We start from the raw sequence: 21,292 nt of genomic DNA, 5'->3' as shown, positions 1-21,292 counted from the left end.
CCTTGTATTTTTGTAATATACAGGTCTTCCATATCTAAAATACTTCCTCTCAGGTATTTTATTCTTATTAATGTAATTGTAAATGGGACTGTTTTATTAACTTCTCCTTCTAATAGTTCATTATTAGGATATAGAAATGCAACAGATTTTTGTATGTTGATTTTGTATCTTGAAACTTGATTTTGTATCTTGAAAATTCATAGATTTTTCTTAATGGATTCATTGATTTTTCTAACAGCTTTTATTTTTTTGCCACACCACAGAGCTTGCTTTATCTTAGTTCCTTGACCGGAGATTGAACCAGTGCCTGCTGCAGTGAAAGTAGAGAGTAATAACCTCTGAACCATATAATTTCATGTCACCTATAAATAGAGACAGTTTTACTTATTCCTTTCAGATTTAGATGCCTTTTATTTCTTTTTCTTGCTTATATTCTCTGGCTAGGACTTCCAGTGCTATGTTGAATAAAAGTGATGAGTGTGGACATCCTTGTCTTTTTCCTGATCTTAGAGGAAAAGCTTTCAGCCTTTCACTGTTGGGTATGGTATTTGCCCTGGGCTTGCCATGTATAACCTTTATATGTTGAAATATGTTTACTCTATGCCCACCTTGTTGAGATTTTTTATTATAAATGGCTGTTGATTTTTGTCAAATACTTCTTTGGCATCTAGTAAGATGATCATATGATTTTTATCCTTTATTTTGTTAATATGGTGGTTCACATTGACTTATTTGTGGATGTTGAACCATCCTTGAATCCCTGGATACATCCTACTCAATCATGGTGTATGATCCTTTTAATGTACCATTGAATTCAGCTTGCTAATATTTTGTTGAGGATTTTTGCATCTGTGGTCATCAGAGATATTGGCCTGTAATTTTCTTTTCTTGTGGCAGGCTTACTAGTTTTGGTATCAGGGTAATGCTGGCCTTGTAAAATGAACTTGGAAGTGTTCCCTCCTCTTCTATTTTTTGGGAAGAATTTAGGAAGGATGATATTAATTCTTTCTTGAATGTTTGGTAGAATACACCAGGGAAACCATCTGGTCCTAGACTTTTGTTTTTTTGGAGAGTTTTTGATTACCGATTCAGTCTCTTTAGTAGTATTCAACCTGTTCAGATTTTCTGTTTCATCATGATTCAGTCTTGATAGGTTGCATGTTTCTAGGAATTTATCCATTTCTTCTAGGTTGTTGAATTTGATGACATAATTATCATCAAGTTATATCAATATAAAATAACATCAATAACAAACTATAATAGTTGTTTGTTATGTTCCTTTGTATTCTTGTGGTATCAATTGTAGTATCTTCTCTTTCATTTCTTATTTTATTTATTTGAGTTCTCTCTTTTTTTCTTGGTCACTCGGGCTAAAGACTTGTTAATTTTCTTTGTCTTTTCAAGGATCCAATTTTTTTTTTTTTCCTATTGCCATGTTCCAGACTGCAAGTGTTTCCTGGAAGGGAGCTTTACATATGTCTGGTGTCCTGATTTTTATATATGATGTTCCAGTTTTTATGGCTGCCACCCTTGGGACACCCCTTGATCACCTGGCCCTGATGGCTGGGGATGGATTAGGGCTCGCATTCTTGGGTCCCGTGAGACTGTGTAATTGGAGGTATGATTCTTGACAGGTTGCCACCCTCAGGGCACTGCACAGATAGCAGGTTGGGGCACATTGCCCAGTATTTTTGTGAAGGAGACGTCTTTGCTAGTTTGGAGCTTCTGCCTGCAGGGCAGGCTTCAGGTTTGACACATATTTAGTGGCCTTCAAGGCTGCTCTTAAAGAATGTAGGTTGTGGATACCGTCTTGGTGCTTTCATTCTGCCTTGCTGTTATCACCTAGAAAAGAGCTTATACACTTACCTGGAGCCCATTTTTTGTGACTGCCCAGTGGACACTTCCAGATCATCCACCTCTGGTGGCCAACAGGGCTCATGCTTGCAGTCCCACAGGACTGTATATATTTGCATATTTTTAAAAAGTGATGCTTGAGAGTCTGGCTTCTAGTCAGCCTGAATCAAAGAGCTAAGGTTCTCCCTTTTGGGATGTTGACAGGTTGTGGCATGTCTTCAACTACTTAGAGTTATTAAGACTATAGTAGGCTGCTTGGATAAGCACAGAGATTTGAAAGACAACCAGGAGTTAAGGCAGAGTTGAACATCAAGGTTTGTCTCCTATATGAGGCCACTCCTTCAAGACTGGGAGAAGTGGTTGTTTCATCTACTGTATAGAAATTGAAACAGAGAATCAAACAGAATGAAGAAACAGGAAGAATATATTCCAAGAAAGAAGAATATAAAACTCAGAAAAATCTTAATGAGAGAAATATTAATTTACCTGATAAAGAGTTAAAAGTAATGATTATGAAGATGCTCACTGAACTGGGGAGAAGAATGAATGAACACAGAACTTCAAAAAAGACATAGAAAATATTAAAAATGTACCAAATAAGATGTTACAAAGCTCAAGAATATAATAACTGATAAAATTACACTGGAGAGGTTCAACAGCAGATTAGATGAAATAGAAGACAAGATCAGTCAACTCAAAGACAGGGCAGTAGAACTTACTGAATCAGAGCAGAAATGAAAAGAATGAAGAAAAGTGAAAATAGCTTAAGGGACTTATAGACTAACATTTACATCAAATGGTCTAACATTCACATCATAGGGTCCCCAGAAGAAAAAGAGAAAGAGGGGCAGAAATCTTATTTGAAGACAAAACAGCTGAAAGCTTCCCTAATCTTCCAGACCTAGGAATCTCAGAGAGTTCCAAATAAGAGGTATCCAAACAGACTAATACCAAGACAAATTACAATTAAAATGTCAAAAGTCTTGACTTCTCTGGTGGTACAGTGGATAAGAATCTGGCTGCCAATGCAGGGGACATGGGTTTGATTCTTGGTCCAGGAAGATTCCACATGCCATGGGGTACCTAAGCACATGTGCCACAACTACTGAAGGCCGTGCACCTAGAGCCTCTGCTGTGAACAAGAGAAGCCACCACCATGAGAAGCCTGTGCACGGCGACTAAGGGTAGCCCCCCATTACTGCAGCTAGGGAAAGCATACACGCAACAAAGACCTAGTGCAACCAGAGGAAAAAAATGTCAGACGTTAAAGACAAGAAGGAAATTTATACATATTTTTACACAGATTATATTATTATTTTTAATTGGAGTATAAAAAAACTGACAATGGAGTATAAAAACAATTTGCACTGCTTTGTCAGTTTCTGCTGTACAGCAAAATGAATCAGCAGCCATAGGTATACATCTGTCCCTTCTTTTTTGGATTTCCTTCCCATTTAGGTCACCACAGAGCACTGAGTAGAGTTCCCCATGCTATACAGTAGGTTCTCATTAGTTATCTATTTTATACATAGTATATATATGTCAATCCCAGTCTCCCGATTCATCTCACCACCACCCCTTTCTCCCCCTTGGTGTCCATACATTTGTTCTCTACATCTGTGTCTCTATTTCTGCTTTGCAAGTAAGATCATCTATACAATTTTTCTAGATTCCACATATATGTGTTAATATATTATATTTATTTTTCTCTAAGTTACTTCACTCTGTATGACAGTCTCTCAGTCTATCCATGTCTCTGCAAATGGCACAATTTCATTCTATTTTAGAGCTGAGTAATATTCCATTGTGTATATGTACCACAGCTTTCTTTATCCATTCCTCTGCTGATGGACAGTTAGGTTGTTTCCATGACCTAGCTATTGTAAATAGTGCTGCAGTGAACACTGGGGTGCATGTGTCTTTTTAAATTATGATCTATGGTGTATGCCCATCAGTGGGATTGCCTGGTCATATGGTAGTTCTATTAAGGAGAAAATATTAAAAACAACAAGAGAAAGTAATTTCTTACATGCAAAGAAACTCCCATAAGACTATGAGCAGATTTTTTAGCAGAAAGTTTTCAGGCCAAAAGGGAATGGCGAGATATATTCAAAGTGTTAAAAGGAAAAAAAACCTTTAAACCAAGAACACTCTATAGAACAGATAGAGTTTACCAGATAAGGAAAACCTAAAGGTGTTCATTACCACTAAACCAGCCTTAGAGTAAATGTTAAAAGGGACTTCTTTAAGCTGAAATGAAATGGCACTAATTAGTAATGAGAATTCATATGAAAAATAAACCTCACTGGAAAGAAAAATACATACAGGAAGTCCCCTACATTCAAACAAGTTCCATTCTAAGAGCACAATTGTTAAGTTCAGCTTGTTTGCAAATCCAACAAAGTTAGCCTAGGTATACAACAAGCACAATTAGCTCCGTAGTACTGTATTGTAATAGGTTTATGATACATTTACATCTTTGAGTTCACAATCTGAAGGTTCATATATAGGGGATTTACTGTGTAGTAAAGGTAGGGAATTAATTACGTACAAAGCTAGTATGAAGGCTAAAAAAGACAAAGGTAATAAAAATAACCATGATTACAATAATTTGTTAGGTATGCACAAGATAAAAAGATGTAGAATGTGACTTCATAAAATGAGGGGGGAAATAATGTTACGCTTTTCAGTGAGATCAAGCTTAAGTGTTATCAACTCTGACTGTTGTAGATATAAACTGTTATATATAAGCCTCATGGTAACCACGAAACAAAAACTTACAGTAAATATATGAAAGATAAAGAGAGGAATATAAGCCTACCACTAAAGAAAATCTTCAACCCACAGAAAAAAGCGAGCAAGAGAAAAAGAAAGGAGCTAGAGAAACTACATAAACAGCCAGAAAACAATGAACAAAATGTCAATAAGCACATACATATCAATAATTACTTTAATGTAAATGGACTAATTCTGAAAGATGGGAATACCAGACCACCTGAGCTGCCTCTTGAGAAATCTATATGCAGGTCAGGAAGCAACAGTAAGAACTGGACATGAAATAACAGACTGGTTCCAGATAGGAAAAGGAGTACGTCAAGGCTGTATATTGTCACCCTGCTTATTTAACTTCTATGCAGAGTACATCATTAGAAACACTGGGCTGGAAGAAGCACAAGCTGGAATCAAGATTGCCGGGAGAAATATTAAGAACCTCAGATATGCAGATGACACCACCCTTATGGCAGAAAGTGAAGAGGAACTCAAAAGCCTCTTGATGAAAGAGGAGAGTGAAAAAGTTGGCTTAAAGCTCAACATTCAGAAAACGAAGATCATGGCATCCAGTCCCATCACTTCATGGGAAATAGATGGGGAAACAGTGGAAACAGTGTCAGACTTTATTTTTTGGGGCTCCAAAATCACTACAGATGGTGACTGCAGCCATGAAATTAAAAGACACTTACTCCTTGGAAGGAAAGTTATGACCAACCTAGATAGCATATTCAAAAGCAGAGACATTACTTTGTCAACAAAGGTCTGTCTAGTCAAGGCTATGGTTTTTCCAGTGGTCATGTGGTTTTTCCACATGGTTTTTCCATGTGAAAGTTGGACTGTGAAGAAAGCTGAGTGCCGAAGAGTTGATGCTTTTGAACTGTGGTGTTGGAGAAGACTCTTGAGAGTCCCTTGGACTGCAAGGAGATCCAACCAGTCCATTCTAAAGGAGATCAGCCCTGGGTGTTGTTTGGAAGGAATGATGCTAAAGCTGAAACTCCAGTACTTTGGCCACCTCATGCAAAGAGTTGACTCATTGGAAAAGACTCTGATGCTGGGAGGGATTGGGGGCAGGAGGAGAAGGGGACAGCAGAGGATGAAATGGCTGGACGGCATCACTGACTCAATGGACATGAGTTTTAGTGAACTCTGGGAGTTAGTGATGGACAGGTAGGCCTGGTGTGCTGCAATTCATGGGGTTGCAAAGAGTTGGACATGACTGAGCGACTGAACTGAAATGGGCTAAATTCTTTAATCAAATACATAAAGTTGCTGATTGAGTTAAAAAACAAGACCCATCAATATTATTGCCTAGAAGAGAGTCATTTTAAATTTAAGGACACACACAGACTGAAAGTAAAGGGATGGAAAAAGATACTCCATGCAAATGGAAACCAAAATAAAGCTGGAGTAGCTATTCTTATATTGAACAAAATAGAATTTAAAATAAAGACTTTAATAATGCACAAAGAAGTGTGTTGCATAATAATAAAGGAGTCAGTTCAACAAGAAGGTATAACATTTGTAAATATTTATGTGCCCAACATAGGAGCACCTATATAAGTAAAGCAGATATTAACAGACTTTTAGATGGAAATAGACAACAGTACATGGCCAGAAGGGGACTTTAGTATTCTACTTATATTGATAGATAGTTCATCCAGGCATAAAATCAATAAGGAAATATTGGCCTTAACACATTAGACTAGATGAACTTAATAGATATTTATAGAACATTCTCTCTGAAACAGCAGAATATACATTCTACTCAAGTACACATGGAACATTTTCTAAGATAGATCAAATGTTTGGCCACAAAACAAATCTTAATAAATTTAAGGAGATTGAAAGTATATGAAGCATCATTTCCAGCCACAGTGGTGTGAAACTAGAAATAAATTACACAAAGAAAATGGAAAAATTCACAAATATGTGGAGATTAAACAACATACTATTGAACACTCAATGGGTCAAAGAAGAAATTAAAAGAAAATTTAAAAATACATAGAGATAAATGGAAATGTAACATACCAAAATTTATGGGATGTAGTAAAAACACTTCTGGGAGGGAAGTTCATAGTGATAAATGCCTATCTCAAGAGATAAGAAAAGTCTCAAACAACCTAAATTTACACCTCAAGGAACTAGAAAAATAACAAGTGAAGCTCAAAGTCAGTAGAAGGAAAGAAAGAGCAGAAATAAATGAAATATAGACTATATACGTCAGCTTTAACAACATTATCTAGATTTCAATATTTGTTTATGATTTTTTGAAGTAAAACTTATATACAAATCATAAATGTGCTACTTGTTGTGTACTAGGCCCCTACAGATAAGAAATATTTTCATATCCTTGAAAGTTCCCTATGTCCCTGACTAGTCAGTCCTGTCTTCACTTCCAACCCCAGGTATTACCCGTGATTTTTAGCACTGACGCTGGAAGGGATTGAGGGCAGGAGGAGAAGGGGACGACAGAGGATGAGATGGCTGGATGGCATCACTGACTCTATGGACGTGAGTTTGAGTGAACTCCGGGAGTTGGTAATGGACAGGGAGGCCTGGCGTGCTGCGATTCATGGGGTCGCAAAGAGTCGGACATGACTGAGCGACTGATCTGATCTGATCTGATCTGATAGTCAAGTGTTAGGAGTATTTGGAACTGGGGAGCTGCCTGAGATGCTTCTTATAATCTACAGATATAGGAGCTTGGTGGAGTTTTTCCAAAAGAAATTTAATAAATTTTCCATATTCATAAAAAGATAGTCATTTAATCAGCAAGCACTTAGTTGCCAGATGCCTTGCTAAGTGCTGAGGGAGACATTCTGGAATCAAATGAGTATGGTATCAGCGTTACAGGGGCTCTGATAGAAATAGGCACAGGATGCAGTGGAGGCACAAGGAAGAGAGTGATTTACTTCTGCCTTGAAGGCATAGGCAAGTGGCCTCAAGGAGGAGGTGATATTTGAGCTGCATTGAGGAAGACGAGCTGGTGTTTGCCAGGCACCACTGCATTGGGAGAGTGGGAGCAGGGCATTTCAGTGTGAGTGATGGCAATGAGGAGGGAAAGAAGTTGGTGTGGTAGAAATGGTTTTGCTAGACTAGCGCAAAAGCTACAGAAGATGAAACTAGAGTGGCAGGTGGGGAGGACTTTGCATACCATGCAGATAATTTTGGTTTATTTCTATAATTTGGGGGCTAATTTTTTTTTTTTTTTGGCTGTGCCGAGTTTTACTTGTGGCATGTGGGATCTTCAGTCTTTGTTGTGGCATGTGGGTTCTTTTAATTGGGTTATGCGGAATCTTTAGTTGCAGCATACAAACTTTAGTTGCGGCTTGTGGGATTTAGTTTCCTGAACAGGGATTGAACCTGGGCGTCCTGCATTGGGAGCGTGGAGTCTTAGCCACTAGACCACCAGGGAAGTCCCATGGGGACTAATTTTAAAGGTTTATTCATTTATGAAAGTGGTTATACTCAATAAATAGAAATTGTCAAGCAGTGAAGTTAGATGCTAAAGATTGTTTATGATCAAATCAGAATCATGTTTCTTTGTTTTAATAACTGTGATTTTATATTTATATTTGATTCTTCTCCCTTTTATCTCTCTAAAATGACAGGTAGTGTGCCAGTATTTCAAATATTCCAATGTACCTGATACCGTGATGGTGCAGAATATTTTCCAAGCTCTGAATGTGTATTACAATTATTCGGGCCAGGCGAAATGTCTGAATGTCTCAGAGACAGCAACTAGCAGTCTGGGAGTCCTGGGTTGGAGCTATCAGGTAAGTGTGTATAATTTCCCCAATTGGAGCTTGCTTTTCACTGTTTTGGTTGTACTATAACAGAATCCTCAAGATCTTGTCACCTAACTTGGATCCAAATCTGGGTTCTGTTACCTTATACTTCAAGACCATGGATGAGTTTCCTCATTCATTCATTAAATACCAATTCAATTTTTAAAAAAATTTTATTGAAGTATAGTTGATTTACAATGTTGTGTTAATTTCTAATAAACAGCAAAGTGACTCAGTTATACATATGCATATTCTTTTCCATTATGGGTTATTGCTGGATATTGAATATAGTTTCCTCTTGTATATAGTAGGACCTTGTTGTTTATCTATCCTATGTATACTACTTCAGTTTGGTATTTAATCATCACCAAATATATTCTGAGTACTTACTGCATGTCAGGCACTATTCCAGGCTACAACTATACAAATTGGATATAATTTTATTTTATTGTAAATAAAATATGATCTAATTATCAAATGTAGTTTGGTGGAAAATATAGGTAGCTAAACTAATATTGTAATAGATCTTAGTAAGTCCTATAAAGGTAGCATTTTATGGACACAGGAAAGAAGAGGGAGTCTAACTTGATTCTATCTGAGCCTCCATTTTTTTCATCTGTACAATGAGAATAGTAATAATAATAGCAATATTTTCCTCCAGAGTTGTTTTGAGAACTCAATATGATAATAGATATGAAATGGAATAGTTTGCGTAGAAGGAATATATAGCCCCAACTTCTGTGACTTCTCAGCTGAGCCTTAGGAATAAAGAGACGTGGTATGGAGTAGAGAACAGGGGCTATGAAGCCAGACTGCTGAGTTCAAACCCTCACTTTTTTGCTTCTGAGCTGTATGATGTTGGACAATTTATTTCACTCTTTGTGCTTCATTTTCTCACTAGAATCTTTCCTGGTTTGCTTTTTCAGGCCTGTACAGAAATGGTCATGCCTACCTGTTCTGATGGTGTTGATGACATGTTTGAACCTCACTCGTGGAACATGAAGGAATATTCTGATGACTGTTTTAAACAGTGGGGTGTGAGACCGAGGCCCTCTTGGATCCCTACTATGTATGGAGGCAAGAACATCAGTTCACACACAAACATCATTTTCAGGTGAATTTTTGTTGATTCAAAGAAAATTCTGGTTGATGGAGACATTTGTAGAATGGATAAGAAAAGAAAACCAGGAAAATGTTGCACAGTTAAAACAATGTAGAATATAGCAGTGGTATCTATCATATTTTTCTACTCCTTGAAAGGTAAAGGATTCTGAGAGGTGATATGATTTTTTGTTCTATTGCAGTATGTTTAAAGGCTTAAAAACAATAGCAGCAAAGTTAAAATATTTCAAAAAGTGTGCTCAAAAGAAAAGGAAGCATCATCTGTTGTTCTCAATTTGTCTCATGATTGTTTCTATTGTTATCAATGATAATAAAAAATCTTCAGTATATACCTAACAAACACTTTTGAGGTGCCCACTCTGTTCTGTCCCAGGCACTGTATGAGGCACTTTAAATAAATCACTTAATTCCCACAAAAACCTTGAAAGAAGTTTTTATAGCCCCTATTTTACTGAGGAGGAACGTGAAAGTCAGTGTGTACAGTTTTGTTTTAGTTACCAAGTGATAAAGCCAGTTTTCAACCTTGGCCTATCTGACTACAAAAACTGTTTATTCTGTAACACTGTTTCTCTAGAAGAGTCATATTTGGTATTGGTTCATATCGGAGTTAATCAAGTAGACTCTAAATGTGCCTGATTGTGACTTCAAAATTTCTGTGTTTTGGCTTGAACATTAGGTTGTTACTAATTAAAATAACAACTATTTAATAAGAAAATTCCCCAAGTTTATGTGGAAATAGTAGAGAGATATCCATACATATCTCTTAACCAATTGTTTAAATTGTAAACGTTATTCTTTTACAAATTCTCCTAAACAAGAGTGACATTTGACTTTGGAGACATGAACGAAAGCTCTTAGGAAGGAGCAATGCTGTTTTAACTGAAAGATCACTCTCTGGGTTTAGGCCAGTAACTGCCCATTTTGTAAAAGAACCTTTTTCTTGTTGGATTCATGCTAGTTTCACTCAGTAGGATACCTTCCCCCCACTCAAATGTGAGACACTAAATGCAAAACTTAAAGATTCTTTTTGTTTAATTCCCTAGAATTATTTACCTTGTCCTCAGTAGAATTCTTCAAAACTATACTTTTCAGCTCAGCCTTTTGAGGTGATAAGTATATTTAGGGTAGGAAACTGTACCAAATTAGGATGTTCGAAATCAGGAAAACATGAAAGGACTGTGAGGACTGAAAAGGCTTAAATGTAAGCCTTGGGTATCAGAGCTCATCTTTGTTCCCTCAGAGAAGGAAATACTTTGTCATTTTCTTGTTTTTAGAAACTTACCTCCAGGTAGTACTTATATGGATTTTTGCTTTGACCTCGGAGCCTGGTGGGCTGCAGTCCATGGGGTTGCGAAGAGTCGGACATGACTCAGCGACTTCACTTTCACTTTTCACTTTCATACATTGGAGAAGGAAGTGGCAACCCACTCCAGTGTTCTTGCCTGGAGAATCCCAGGGACGGGGGAGCCTGGTGGGCTGCCGTCTATGGGGTCGCACAGAGTTGGACACGACTGAAGCGACTTAGCAGCAGCAGCATAAAGCTGAAGTTCAAGTTGACTTGTAAAGTAGAGTCTTTGAATCTTATCTATAAAGATTTTTATATTTGACTTTTGGTTAGATACTTTGTGCTTTTTTATTGGATTCAACCATTACATGAGTATTTTAGTTGTCCATTTATCCTTTTTTACTTACTTTCCTCCGGGTATCAAAATAAGTTATTGTCATCATCATCATTGGGGAAAGGATAGATTTTGTTGAAAAAAGTTGGGAGTAGAACTGAAAGAGTAGGTAGAAAATATGGCTCAACATTAAAAAAAAACAAACTTTTGGCTAGTGTAAGAAAGGGCTTCCTAACAGAGCTATGCATAGTTAGAGTGAACTGTCTTAAATTATTTAAGCTCTTTGATCCTCAGTTTTCTCTTCTGTAAAATGAGAATAATAATGCTAGTCACCCTATAGAGTTGCTTAAAAGAGTTATGCTCTTTTATAGTGATGCTTAAAAGAGTTAACCCAGTGAAATATTTAGCCCAGACCTGGCAAATTATATGCTTAAAAAATTTCCATTGAATGAATAAGTGGAAGTATATTCACAGCCCTGTACTTTAGCTTCGAGCCAGCAGGGAACTACTTGTCCCTGAATGTCCTTTTCCTTCCATTTTTTTTTTCCTTTTCTTAAGATTCAGGCATCTTCCAGGAACCCTTCACTGACATCTCCAAGGAGGTTACATTTCCCCTACACACTTAACTCCTCTAAAGCCTGTGACTATCCCTTTAGCACTCTGTGTGGAATTTACCTGTTTGTGTTTCTCTCTGCCCCTGACTCATTTCTCAGAGAACAGAGAAATCTCATTTCTCTGTTCAAATGAGATTATGAACTTCTCAGTGACAGAGAATTTTTCTTAATCATCTCTGTGCCTTTAGCACCTGCCACAGTGACTGGCACATAGTAGATGCCCAGTTAATGTGTGTGTTGATAAGGATGAGAAAGCTCAGGAAAACTTCAGAGGCATGTGAAAGTATAAAGGCAGAACTATATAAAAATGCTGGTTTATCTTCCTGCGGTGGCAAATATACTTTTTAAAAGAAATTTTTTTCCTATGTACTGCTAGGTGTGAAGAATTCAATGTAAAACTTACCTTATTTAGAAATTCAAAATTCTATTTCTTTTCTAAAGAAAGCACATTCCAAAAATAAAAAAGCAGCATTAGGTGTTTCTGTTCTGTCTACTGAGTGGCTATCAGTTACAAAATATTTATGGTTGACTATAAGAAAATGTCCAAGGAACCGTGTGGAAAGCATATTTTATATTCATACTTCTCTCCTTGAGGCATCTCACACAAATCCAACTGTGACTATTTTTTTGGTTAGAAAATTCAGTCTGTTTTTAATTGTTGAATTAGAGATCTGCAAGTTAAGAGCTTGGGCTTTGAAGTTGGAGAGACCTAGGTGCCATTCTGCTTCTGTTAACCATGTGCCTTTGGCAAATTGCCAATTTATATTAGTTAGAAATAATAACTACCTGCCAGAGCTACTTCTGCTGCTGCTAAGTCACTTAAGTCGTGTCCAACTCAGTGCGACCCCTAAGACGGAAGCCCACCAGGCTCCCCCGTCCTTGGGATTCTCCAGGCAAGAACACTGGAGTGGGGTGCCATTTCCTTCTCCAATGAATGAAAGTGAAAAGTGAAAGGGAAGTCGCTCAGTCGTGTCCGACTCTTAGCGACCCCATGGACTACAGCCTACCAGGCTCCTCCATCCATGGGATTTTCCAGGCAAGAATACTGGAGTGGGGTGCCATTGCCTTCTTCAAGGAGTAGATAATCATAGAAGTGAGCACTATGAGGGCAGAGATTTTTGTCTGTTCACAGTTGAGTTAACTGTACCCAGTCAGTACCTGATACATAGTAGGCAGTCAGTAAACATGTTGAGCAAATAAGAATTTAATAGTAGCTATTAATAGTTCTATTTCAGCAATTTTCTTATTCTACAATGTTTTTGTTGGAAGGATTTATTTTTTCCACAAAACCCAGTTGTTGAGAAATTATCTTATCAATGGTCATTTTTGGTTATTTAAATGTAAATTCAAAAAGGAGTCCCTGAGAAGCTGGTTAATTTAACATTTTTCAGGCAAATTAATTGTTGCCAGCTATTAAGTGAGGCTCACTGTTGGGAATTTTATGCAGGCATCTAGGTTCTCTCATGAAAGCCAGTATTTTTTTCTCCTGTAAATTTCCCAGTGACTGATTTAGCTTTCTCATGTCTAGGACCAAGAAATTCAAGTCCATGTGCATTTTAGGTCTCTCAGCAACTCCAAACACTGTTGCTAAGCCACTGGGTGGATTCAGATGACCTTTTAAATCAAATGCAGTTTGCTTATTATGTAGCTGTTGGGATAGCTTTTTTGTTTTGCAAATAATGGAGAGTTTCCTATCTTGGTTGGTCCTGTCAAATTGGAATAATGATAAAGGCCACTTGTTCACTTAAGAGAATCCAACCCCTTGTGTAGTTTACTTTAAAAATTTATCTCATAGTTGAAAACTAACATCCTATTTTGCATGTGAGTTTTTCCTCTTGTTTTTAATAAAACCAAAAAAGGTAAATTTTCAGAGTAATTTCTCCCCCCAAGAATGATGTTAAGTTGCAATTGAATTAATTTCTTAAAAAACCAAAAATATGGTTAAAAGCGTGGTCAGGCTAGAACAGGGATTTTAGACTTGTATTTCAAGCACACATATATTTAATGTACCTAAATGCTTATTCCCTTTTTAACTTGAACATTTACCTAGAAAATTGATTGCATGCATTTTTCTGACCAAATTTCTGTGAGAAATTTGTGGTATCCCTTTCATGCTTCATTTACCTCTCAGAAGTATTAACACTTCTCATGCTTATAGAATATGGTAATAATTATAATACTGTACATTCATGTGGTATTTTATAGTTTATACCTTATTTCCAAATGTATTATTCAAGTTGAACCTCACAGTGTCTCTGTGATTGAAGGGCATTATCTTTAAAAGTTTTTTTTTGGTCATACACATGAGAATTAGATTCAGAGGGGTCAGGTGACTTACCCAAAGTCATGTGGCTTACTGGGGTATAAAACTTAGACCTGCTGACTTAGTTCATTATTTCTTGCCAGTATTATACCTAGCTGAATGTCACTGTCTATATATTTACATTAATCACTTATGTGAACTCTACTTTTACATGTAAAAAGTACTGTAGTGATTTACATGTTCCTGAACTCACAAGCATATATGTATAGACCTCTTTTGTGTAGGGCATCTGATATAAGGTTACAAATAACTAGATTATTCTTTTTTATTCATTCAATAAATATTTGTATAGCTCCTAGTATATGCTAGGCACTGAAGATACAGTAATAAAACAGACAAAAAAACCCTGCCGTTGGGAAGTTTTAGTTTGAGAGATGGGTAAAAACAAGATAGCACTTATAAGCATGTTAGAAGGTGCTAAGGTGGGAAAAATAAACCAAGGAAGAAGGTTATGAAATGTTAGTGGGGGTTGGGGGGGAGTTTGAATATTTGATGAGGTGGCTAAGGAAGACCTCTACTACTAGATATCTACTATATATCTATACTGTGGGCAAAAATCCCTTAGAAGAAATGGAGTAACCCTCATAGTCAACCAAGAAGTCTGAAATTCAGTACTTGGGTGCAATCTCAAAAATGACAAATAACCTTGGTTCGTTTCCAAGGCAAACCACTCAGCATCACAGTAATCCAAGTCTATGCCCCAACCACTAATGCAGAAGAAGCTGAAGTTGAGTAGTTCCATGAACACCTATGAGACCTCCTAGAACTAACACCAAAAAGATGTCCTTTTCATCATAGGGGATTGGAATGCAAAAGTAGGAAATCAAGAGATACATGGAGTAACAGGCAAATTTGGCCTTGGAGTACAAAATGAATCAGGGTAAAGGCTACACAGAGTTTTTTCAAGAGAACACACTGGTCATAGCAAACACCCTCTTCCAACAACACAAGAGACAACTCTACACATGAGCATCACCAGATGGTCAATACTGAAGTCAGATTGATTATATTCTTTGCAGCCAAAGATGGAGAAGCTCTATCAGTTCAGTTCAGTTCAATTGCTCAGTTGTGTCCAACTCTTTGTGACCCCATGGACTGCAGCACGCCAGGTCTCCCTGTCCATCACCAACTCCTGGAGTTTACTCAAACTCATGTCCATTGAGTTGGTAATGCCATGCAACCATCTCATCTTCTGTTGTCCCCTTTTCCTCCCGCCTTCAATCTTTCCCAGCATCAGGGTCTTTTCCAGTGAGTCAGTTCTTTGCATCAGGTGGCCAGAGTATTGGAGTTTTAGCTTCAGCATCAGTCCTGCCAATGAATATTCAGGACTGGCACTTGGCTTATATTTTGCCTTACCTGCCTCCTGAGAAATCTGTATGCAGGTCAAGATGTAACAATTAGAACCAGACATGGAACAGCAGACTGGTTCCAAATTGGGAAAGGAGTATGTCAAGGCTGTATATTGTCACCTTGCTTATTTAACTTATATGCAGAGTACATCAGGCAAAGTTCCAGACTAGATGAAGCACAAGCTGGAATCAAGATTGTCAGGAGAAATATCAATAACCTCAGATACGCAGATGATACCACCCTTATGGAAGAAAGTGAAGAGGAACTAAAGAGCATCTTGTTGAAAGTGAAATAAGAGAGTGAAAAAGCTGGCCTAAAACTCAGCATTCAAACATCTAAGATCATGTCCATCACTTCCTGGCAAATAGATGGAGAAATAGTGAAAACAGTGACAGAGTTAATTTTGGGGGGCTCCAAAATCACTGCAGATGGTGACTGCAGCCATGAAATTAAAAGACTCTTGCTCCTTGGAAGAAAAGCTATGATGAACCTAGAGAGCATATTAAGAAGCAGAGACAATACTTTGCCGACAGAGGTCTGTCTAATCAAAGCTATGGTTTTTCCAGTAGTCATGTATGGATGTGAGAGTTGAACTATAAAGAAGGCTGAGCCCTGAAGCATTGATGCTTTTGAACTGTGTTGTTGGAGAAGACTTTTGATAGCCCCTTGGACAACAAAGAGATCCAACCAGTCAATCCTAAAAGAAATGAGTCCTGAATATTCATTGGAATATTCAGGAAGCTGAATATACTGAAGCTGAAGCTTCAGTACTCTGGCCACCTGATGCAAAGAACTCCTTAGAAAAGACCTTGATGCTGGGAAGGATTGAAGGTAGAGGAGAAGAGGATAACAGAGGATGAGATGGTTGGATGGTATCACTGACTCGATGGACAAGAGTTTGAGCAAACTCTGGGAGTTGGTGATGGACAGGGAAGCCTGGCATGCTGCAGTCCATGGGGTTGCAAAGAGACAGACACAACTGTGTGACTGAATTGACTGAAGAAATAATTAGCATTTTAAAATATAGTTTTTTTTCTTTGTCACTAATATTTGGGTTCTAGGAAGGAAGGAAACAGGTTTTAATCGAGGGACTCCCACGTGCCTAACATTTATTCAGTATATATACATGTACTATCTGATTTAACCCTTAAGGCAACCTCCTAAGGTAGGCCTTGTTAACTCTGCTTTACATATGAAGAAAGTGAGACAGCTAACTTATGTAAGGTCAGACAACTTTTGAGTAATGAAGCCAGGATTGAAATTGAGTCTTCTAAATTCGAAGTTCCAGTATAATCTAGATTGATTCATGGGGCACCACCTTCAGTGTTCTCTGGTCCTATTTCTTGTACCTGGTTACAGAAGTATTGTCAGTCTCCAGGATGAAGCACCTCTCTATATGACAGATTAAATCCTTAGATCATATTCCCTAGCTTATAAGCTTATAATTTTAGGTGTTATGCATATAATAGGTTTCTCCTATCTTATCTTTTATGTAGATATGAAAAACTAGCAATCTGATTTTTTTTCTTTCCCTCACTTAGCAATGGTGAACTAGACCCCTGGTCAGGAGGTGGAGTAACCAAGGATATTACAGACACCTTACTTGCAATTGTCATCCCAAATGGAGCCCATCATCTAGATCTCCGAGCCAGTAATGCCTTGGATCCTGTCAGTGTGCAATTAACTCGCTCCTTGGAAGTTAAATACATGAAGCAGTGGATCAGTGATTTCTATGTCCGTCTGAGAAAAATGAACTGAGTAACTTTTGATCATTTTCAGTTTCTTCTTTTAAGTTCATTCCACCTACATTTCCATTCACTTTGGCTTTCTGTGCATAATTACTTTCCCTTGTTCATTAAATTTGGTGTGGTGAAGACTGAGATAGAGCAAATGTGATGGTGGGGATAGCAGCCATCCCACGACCCGAGCCCTCGCCACCCTTGTGCCGCCTCCGGGAAGAATCTCTTCACCACAGCTTTCCCACACCATCCACGGCCTTCATAACTGGAGCAGAGTATTGATTGCCTTTCACAAGAGGGAGAATCACTTCTTTTGTTTCTCTGAAAGCAAGGATTTCTCTTGGTTTTGAAGTTGAAGTCTCTTTGGTCCATGTGTCACTTTCCCCTTTTCTACCTTCCCAAAAGGAAAAGAAGAAGATGGATAAAAATGATGTAATTGCAGCTGGTAGGAAGGATATCCAATGCCAAACCAGGAAATGGGAGTCGTTTCTTTTGTGCTTGATTCAATGACTTTGAACTGTGCTGTAAATAAAGAATAGGACTGAACCTTATACCTGTGTGTTGCTTCTGAAGCTTGCTCCAGCTGTTAGGAATGCTGTGTGCACTGGGCTTGGCTGTTTTTAAAGGAAAGTCCTTTAATTTTCTCTCTTCTATTTGGCAGCTTTTCTTATTCTGGGATATTTGCCACTGTGGTACTGCCAGTAAGAAATCTGGCCTTTTCTGCCCCATTTATCTTTGTTTCTAAGGTAAGTTTTGTGGTAATTTGGTTACATTTTGCCAGTTTAGGAAAATGATTCTGTTTTCCTTTTCTTTTTACATCTAAGCAAGTTTTATATTCTCCAGTCGCCAATGATACTTCAGTAAGAAGCCTTTAAAAATTGATCAATCAGCTATTCAGAAGGTAAAATGTAGTAGTGTTCAGTGCTTTGTTTTTTAAATTTCATTTTCTGGTGGTTGTTATGTTGTCATTAAAGCCAGAAGTGTCAGGACACTAAGAGGCAGGTGCAGAAGAACTTTTCTGTATAGCTTCCAAAAGACAAGCTGACTAATTCATGCAGGCAGCATATTTGACATTAATAAATGGCTGAGCCGTTCCTATTTCCAAGGGGTTGGCTTCTTTTAAGCAGTTCTTACACTGAGACCTTTCTTCAGAAGAGCTTTTCTATAACAAATAGGGTTGGAGCAAAACCTTTCAGGGACAGAGAGAGACTAACAGTTTCTACTCTGTTAAAAGATTTCTTTCCCCTTGTTTCTTTTTATTTTCTCTCAATTTTTTTTCTTCATTCTGCCTTGGTAACATTTTCTGCTTTTTAAAAACTGTATCTTGAGCTTGATTATTTCTAAAGTGCTTTTTTTTTTTTTTTGATAAAATGTAGATATAGTGTTCATTCTTGGATGGGAGACCAAAATATTTCTGTTACTTCCCCTGGCATCTGGGAGATACAGAAAAATCTTTGTCTGGTTTCAGAAGCCTTCATTTCTCATTGTAATGAGTTGTCCATCAAAGCATTTGGTCACTATTTTCATTTCAGCATCAGAGAAGTCTACTGGGCTGAGAATTTAAAGGTCCAAAAAAGTACTACTTTTTATTCTTTGTCAACTAATAAGTTTTATAATGCAGCATTTATTGGCTTAATGGAGGATATTCTTACTATTTATTTTAGGATATATTAATTTTAGGATATTTTCATTGAAACCTTTTTACTTAAAATCTTTAAAAAATATGTTGCTACTTCATTAATATTGTTTCCATGAGCTGCATTTTTGTGAACAGACTAGTTGCTCCCAAATGACTTTTTCTGCAAGTATCAGTTGGTTGTGTGTACATGTTTTTTCTATGTACATTTCATGACAGATAGCAACCTTAACTAAAGTTGGCCTAATTATAATATACTAACATTTTAAAATTTAAATTGAAAAACAACTGAAGCTTCAAATAAGCCTTATTTAAAGCATCCCTTTAATTAATGATTGATGCTTTTGAAAGACCAGGAAAGAGAGAGACAGAGAGTTGGAGTGTTTTTTTATTCTCTGTATTTGTTACTCTCACTACCTAGAGTAACAGGTGGGAAGAACTAAAGAAACGAGGTCTTTCTTAGGGGATCTGTAGAATTAAGAGATTATCCAGAGGAGCCAGTGTCTAGCTGAGCATATTAGAGGGTTCTGAAGACATCTCAGGTGTCATCCAGGCCAATCACATCATTCATAGGCGATGCCATCATGACCCAGAGAAAAGGGCCTTGTCTAAGGCCTCACAGCTCATTTTTTAGCAGAACCAAGCCTCGCGTCCCGGTTTCTTTGTTGTTGCTGTTGTTTTGTTGTTTTCATTTTACTGGTGTAGCTTAAATCTTTGTTTGAATTAAAGCAACAAACCCTCATTAAACCAGCTTAAACAAAAGAAAAAGTTTACTGAATCGATGCAAGGATAGCTCTAGGACTTGGGTAACTACGAATTGTGAAAGAATGGAATTAGGATCTGGAAAGTCATTAAAAGTCAAGATTGCTACTTTCTATTTCTCTTGCTCACAGCAGAGGTCATCAGTTGTCAAATAGTGAGTAAGATTTGTTTCTCTTATTTATAATTTGGCCAGCAATCTAAAATGTACATGTGCATCAGAATTACCTGAAGGACTTGTTAAAACATTGATTGTTGAACCCGAATCCAGAGTTTATATATCTTGAGGTGGATCCTGAGAAGTTGCATTTCTAACAAATTTCCACATGATGCTGGGGGAATCACACTTCGAGAACCAATAGTTAAGAGAATTCTGAATTTTAATTTCTTCAAACAGGGAAGAAGAATTCTCCTCACTCCTGTTGAACTATATGATCCCATTTGAGTATGGGAACCCCGCCAAATTCTTCCTTCCCCATGGCTGCTTCATCTCTGCAGAGCAGATTCCTCTTTTCCGTTCACAGAAGACCTGCAATGACTTCCCAGAATGGTGTCCTCAGGCCCCTTGGGCTGCACCACCTCACAAGCTCACAACTCTCAGGTGGTTAGGGAGGGATGCAATCATAAAGGCATGACTTAAGAGAGACACACTGTTTAGGATAAGGATGGAAGAAGAAGAGCAGCTCAAGCAACTCAGTGTGTCTGCCAAACAGTGTTTCTTGGAACACAGGTGTCCCCACCCGCCCCCCAAAAAATACATGACTTATGTAATAGATTCATAGTTAAGCCAAGTTTGGAAAATGATGGGTTAAACAAAGTTAAATAGTTTTTTTTTTTTTTAATCTGTAAATAGGCATTGTGACTTTCCAAAATGGTAATCAAGAATACAACTTCTCCCTGTCTTACTTATGGAGCACCTACAAGGCATAAGATGTTGCTGTGAAACCTAGAGGATACAGTGGTGAAAAAGCAAACACAGTATCTGTCCTAAGAAGGTTTATATTCCAGTGGGAGGAAGACATGAAATGTCAAATTATACAAAAAGTGGGTACAATTGTAAATACTATGAAGAGAGGGGATTATTAGGAAATTTATCAAGGAATAATCTGAGCTGGTCTGTGGGAATAAGAGAATGCTCTTTTGAAATGTGACATTTTAGTGTTATCTAAATGATAAATGGGGCTATACTAGGAGAGGAGTGGAGAAAATGGCATGTGTAAAAACGCTGAATATAGTATATTCAAGGAACTGAAAGAAGCCCTCTCTATGGGACAGAAGATGACCATGTAACCACAGAGAAAATGACATAAGATAAATCTGGAGGCTTGGGTAGGGAGGCAGCTCATTCAAGCAGACCATGATGACGAGTCATTATAAAGAATGAAAAATCACTGACTGTCCTTATTCAGGGGAGTGACATGAACAGATTTTCGTTTAAAAAGACCACTCTGGCTATAGATTGGGGTCATCCCTGGTGGCTCAGATGGTAAAGAATCTGCCTGCAAGGCAGGAGACCCAGGTTCGATCCCTGGGTTGGGAAGATCCCCTGGAGAAGGGAATGGCAACCCATTTCAGTATTCTGGCCTGGAAAATTCCATGGACAGAGGAGCCTGGTGGGCTACAGTCCATCGAGTCGCAAAGAGTTGGAAACGACTGAGTGACTAACACACACACACACACACACACACACATACATAGATTGGAGTGTGCATTGGA

At 37.8% G+C, this 21,292-nt stretch overlaps 1 protein-coding gene across 8 annotated transcripts in view; it reads left to right on the top strand.

Moving 5' to 3' along the window:
• Positions 1-17,732, top strand: part of PRCP (prolylcarboxypeptidase) — an 86,232-nt gene extending 68,500 nt beyond the window's left edge. For 6 of the 8 annotated variants that reach the window (XM_086384561.1, XM_086384564.1, XM_086384559.1 and 3 more), the window contains 3 exons: positions 8,238-8,402; positions 9,341-9,528; positions 16,984-17,732. In XM_086384561.1, coding sequence (XP_086240687.1) covers positions 8,238-8,402; positions 9,341-9,528; positions 16,984-17,200 — 570 coding nt within the window. In that variant the 3' untranslated portion in view covers positions 17,201-17,732. Of the gene's footprint in view, positions 1-7,031; positions 7,138-8,237; positions 8,403-9,340; positions 9,529-16,983 lie in introns of all 8 variants that reach the window. The other 2 variants (XR_015157871.1, XR_015157870.1) reach the window with 1 other exon arrangement.
• Positions 17,733-21,292: the final 3,560 nt, after the last annotated feature.

The sequence above is a fragment of the Bos grunniens genome, chromosome 29 (genome assembly GCF_055505025.1).
Source record: "Bos grunniens cultivar Pamir isolate PY7600 chromosome 29, Bosgru_T2T1.0, whole genome shotgun sequence".
NCBI classification, from domain to species: Eukaryota; Metazoa; Chordata; class Mammalia; order Artiodactyla; family Bovidae; genus Bos; species Bos grunniens.
This window is presented reverse-complemented; position numbering and strand designations above follow the sequence as displayed.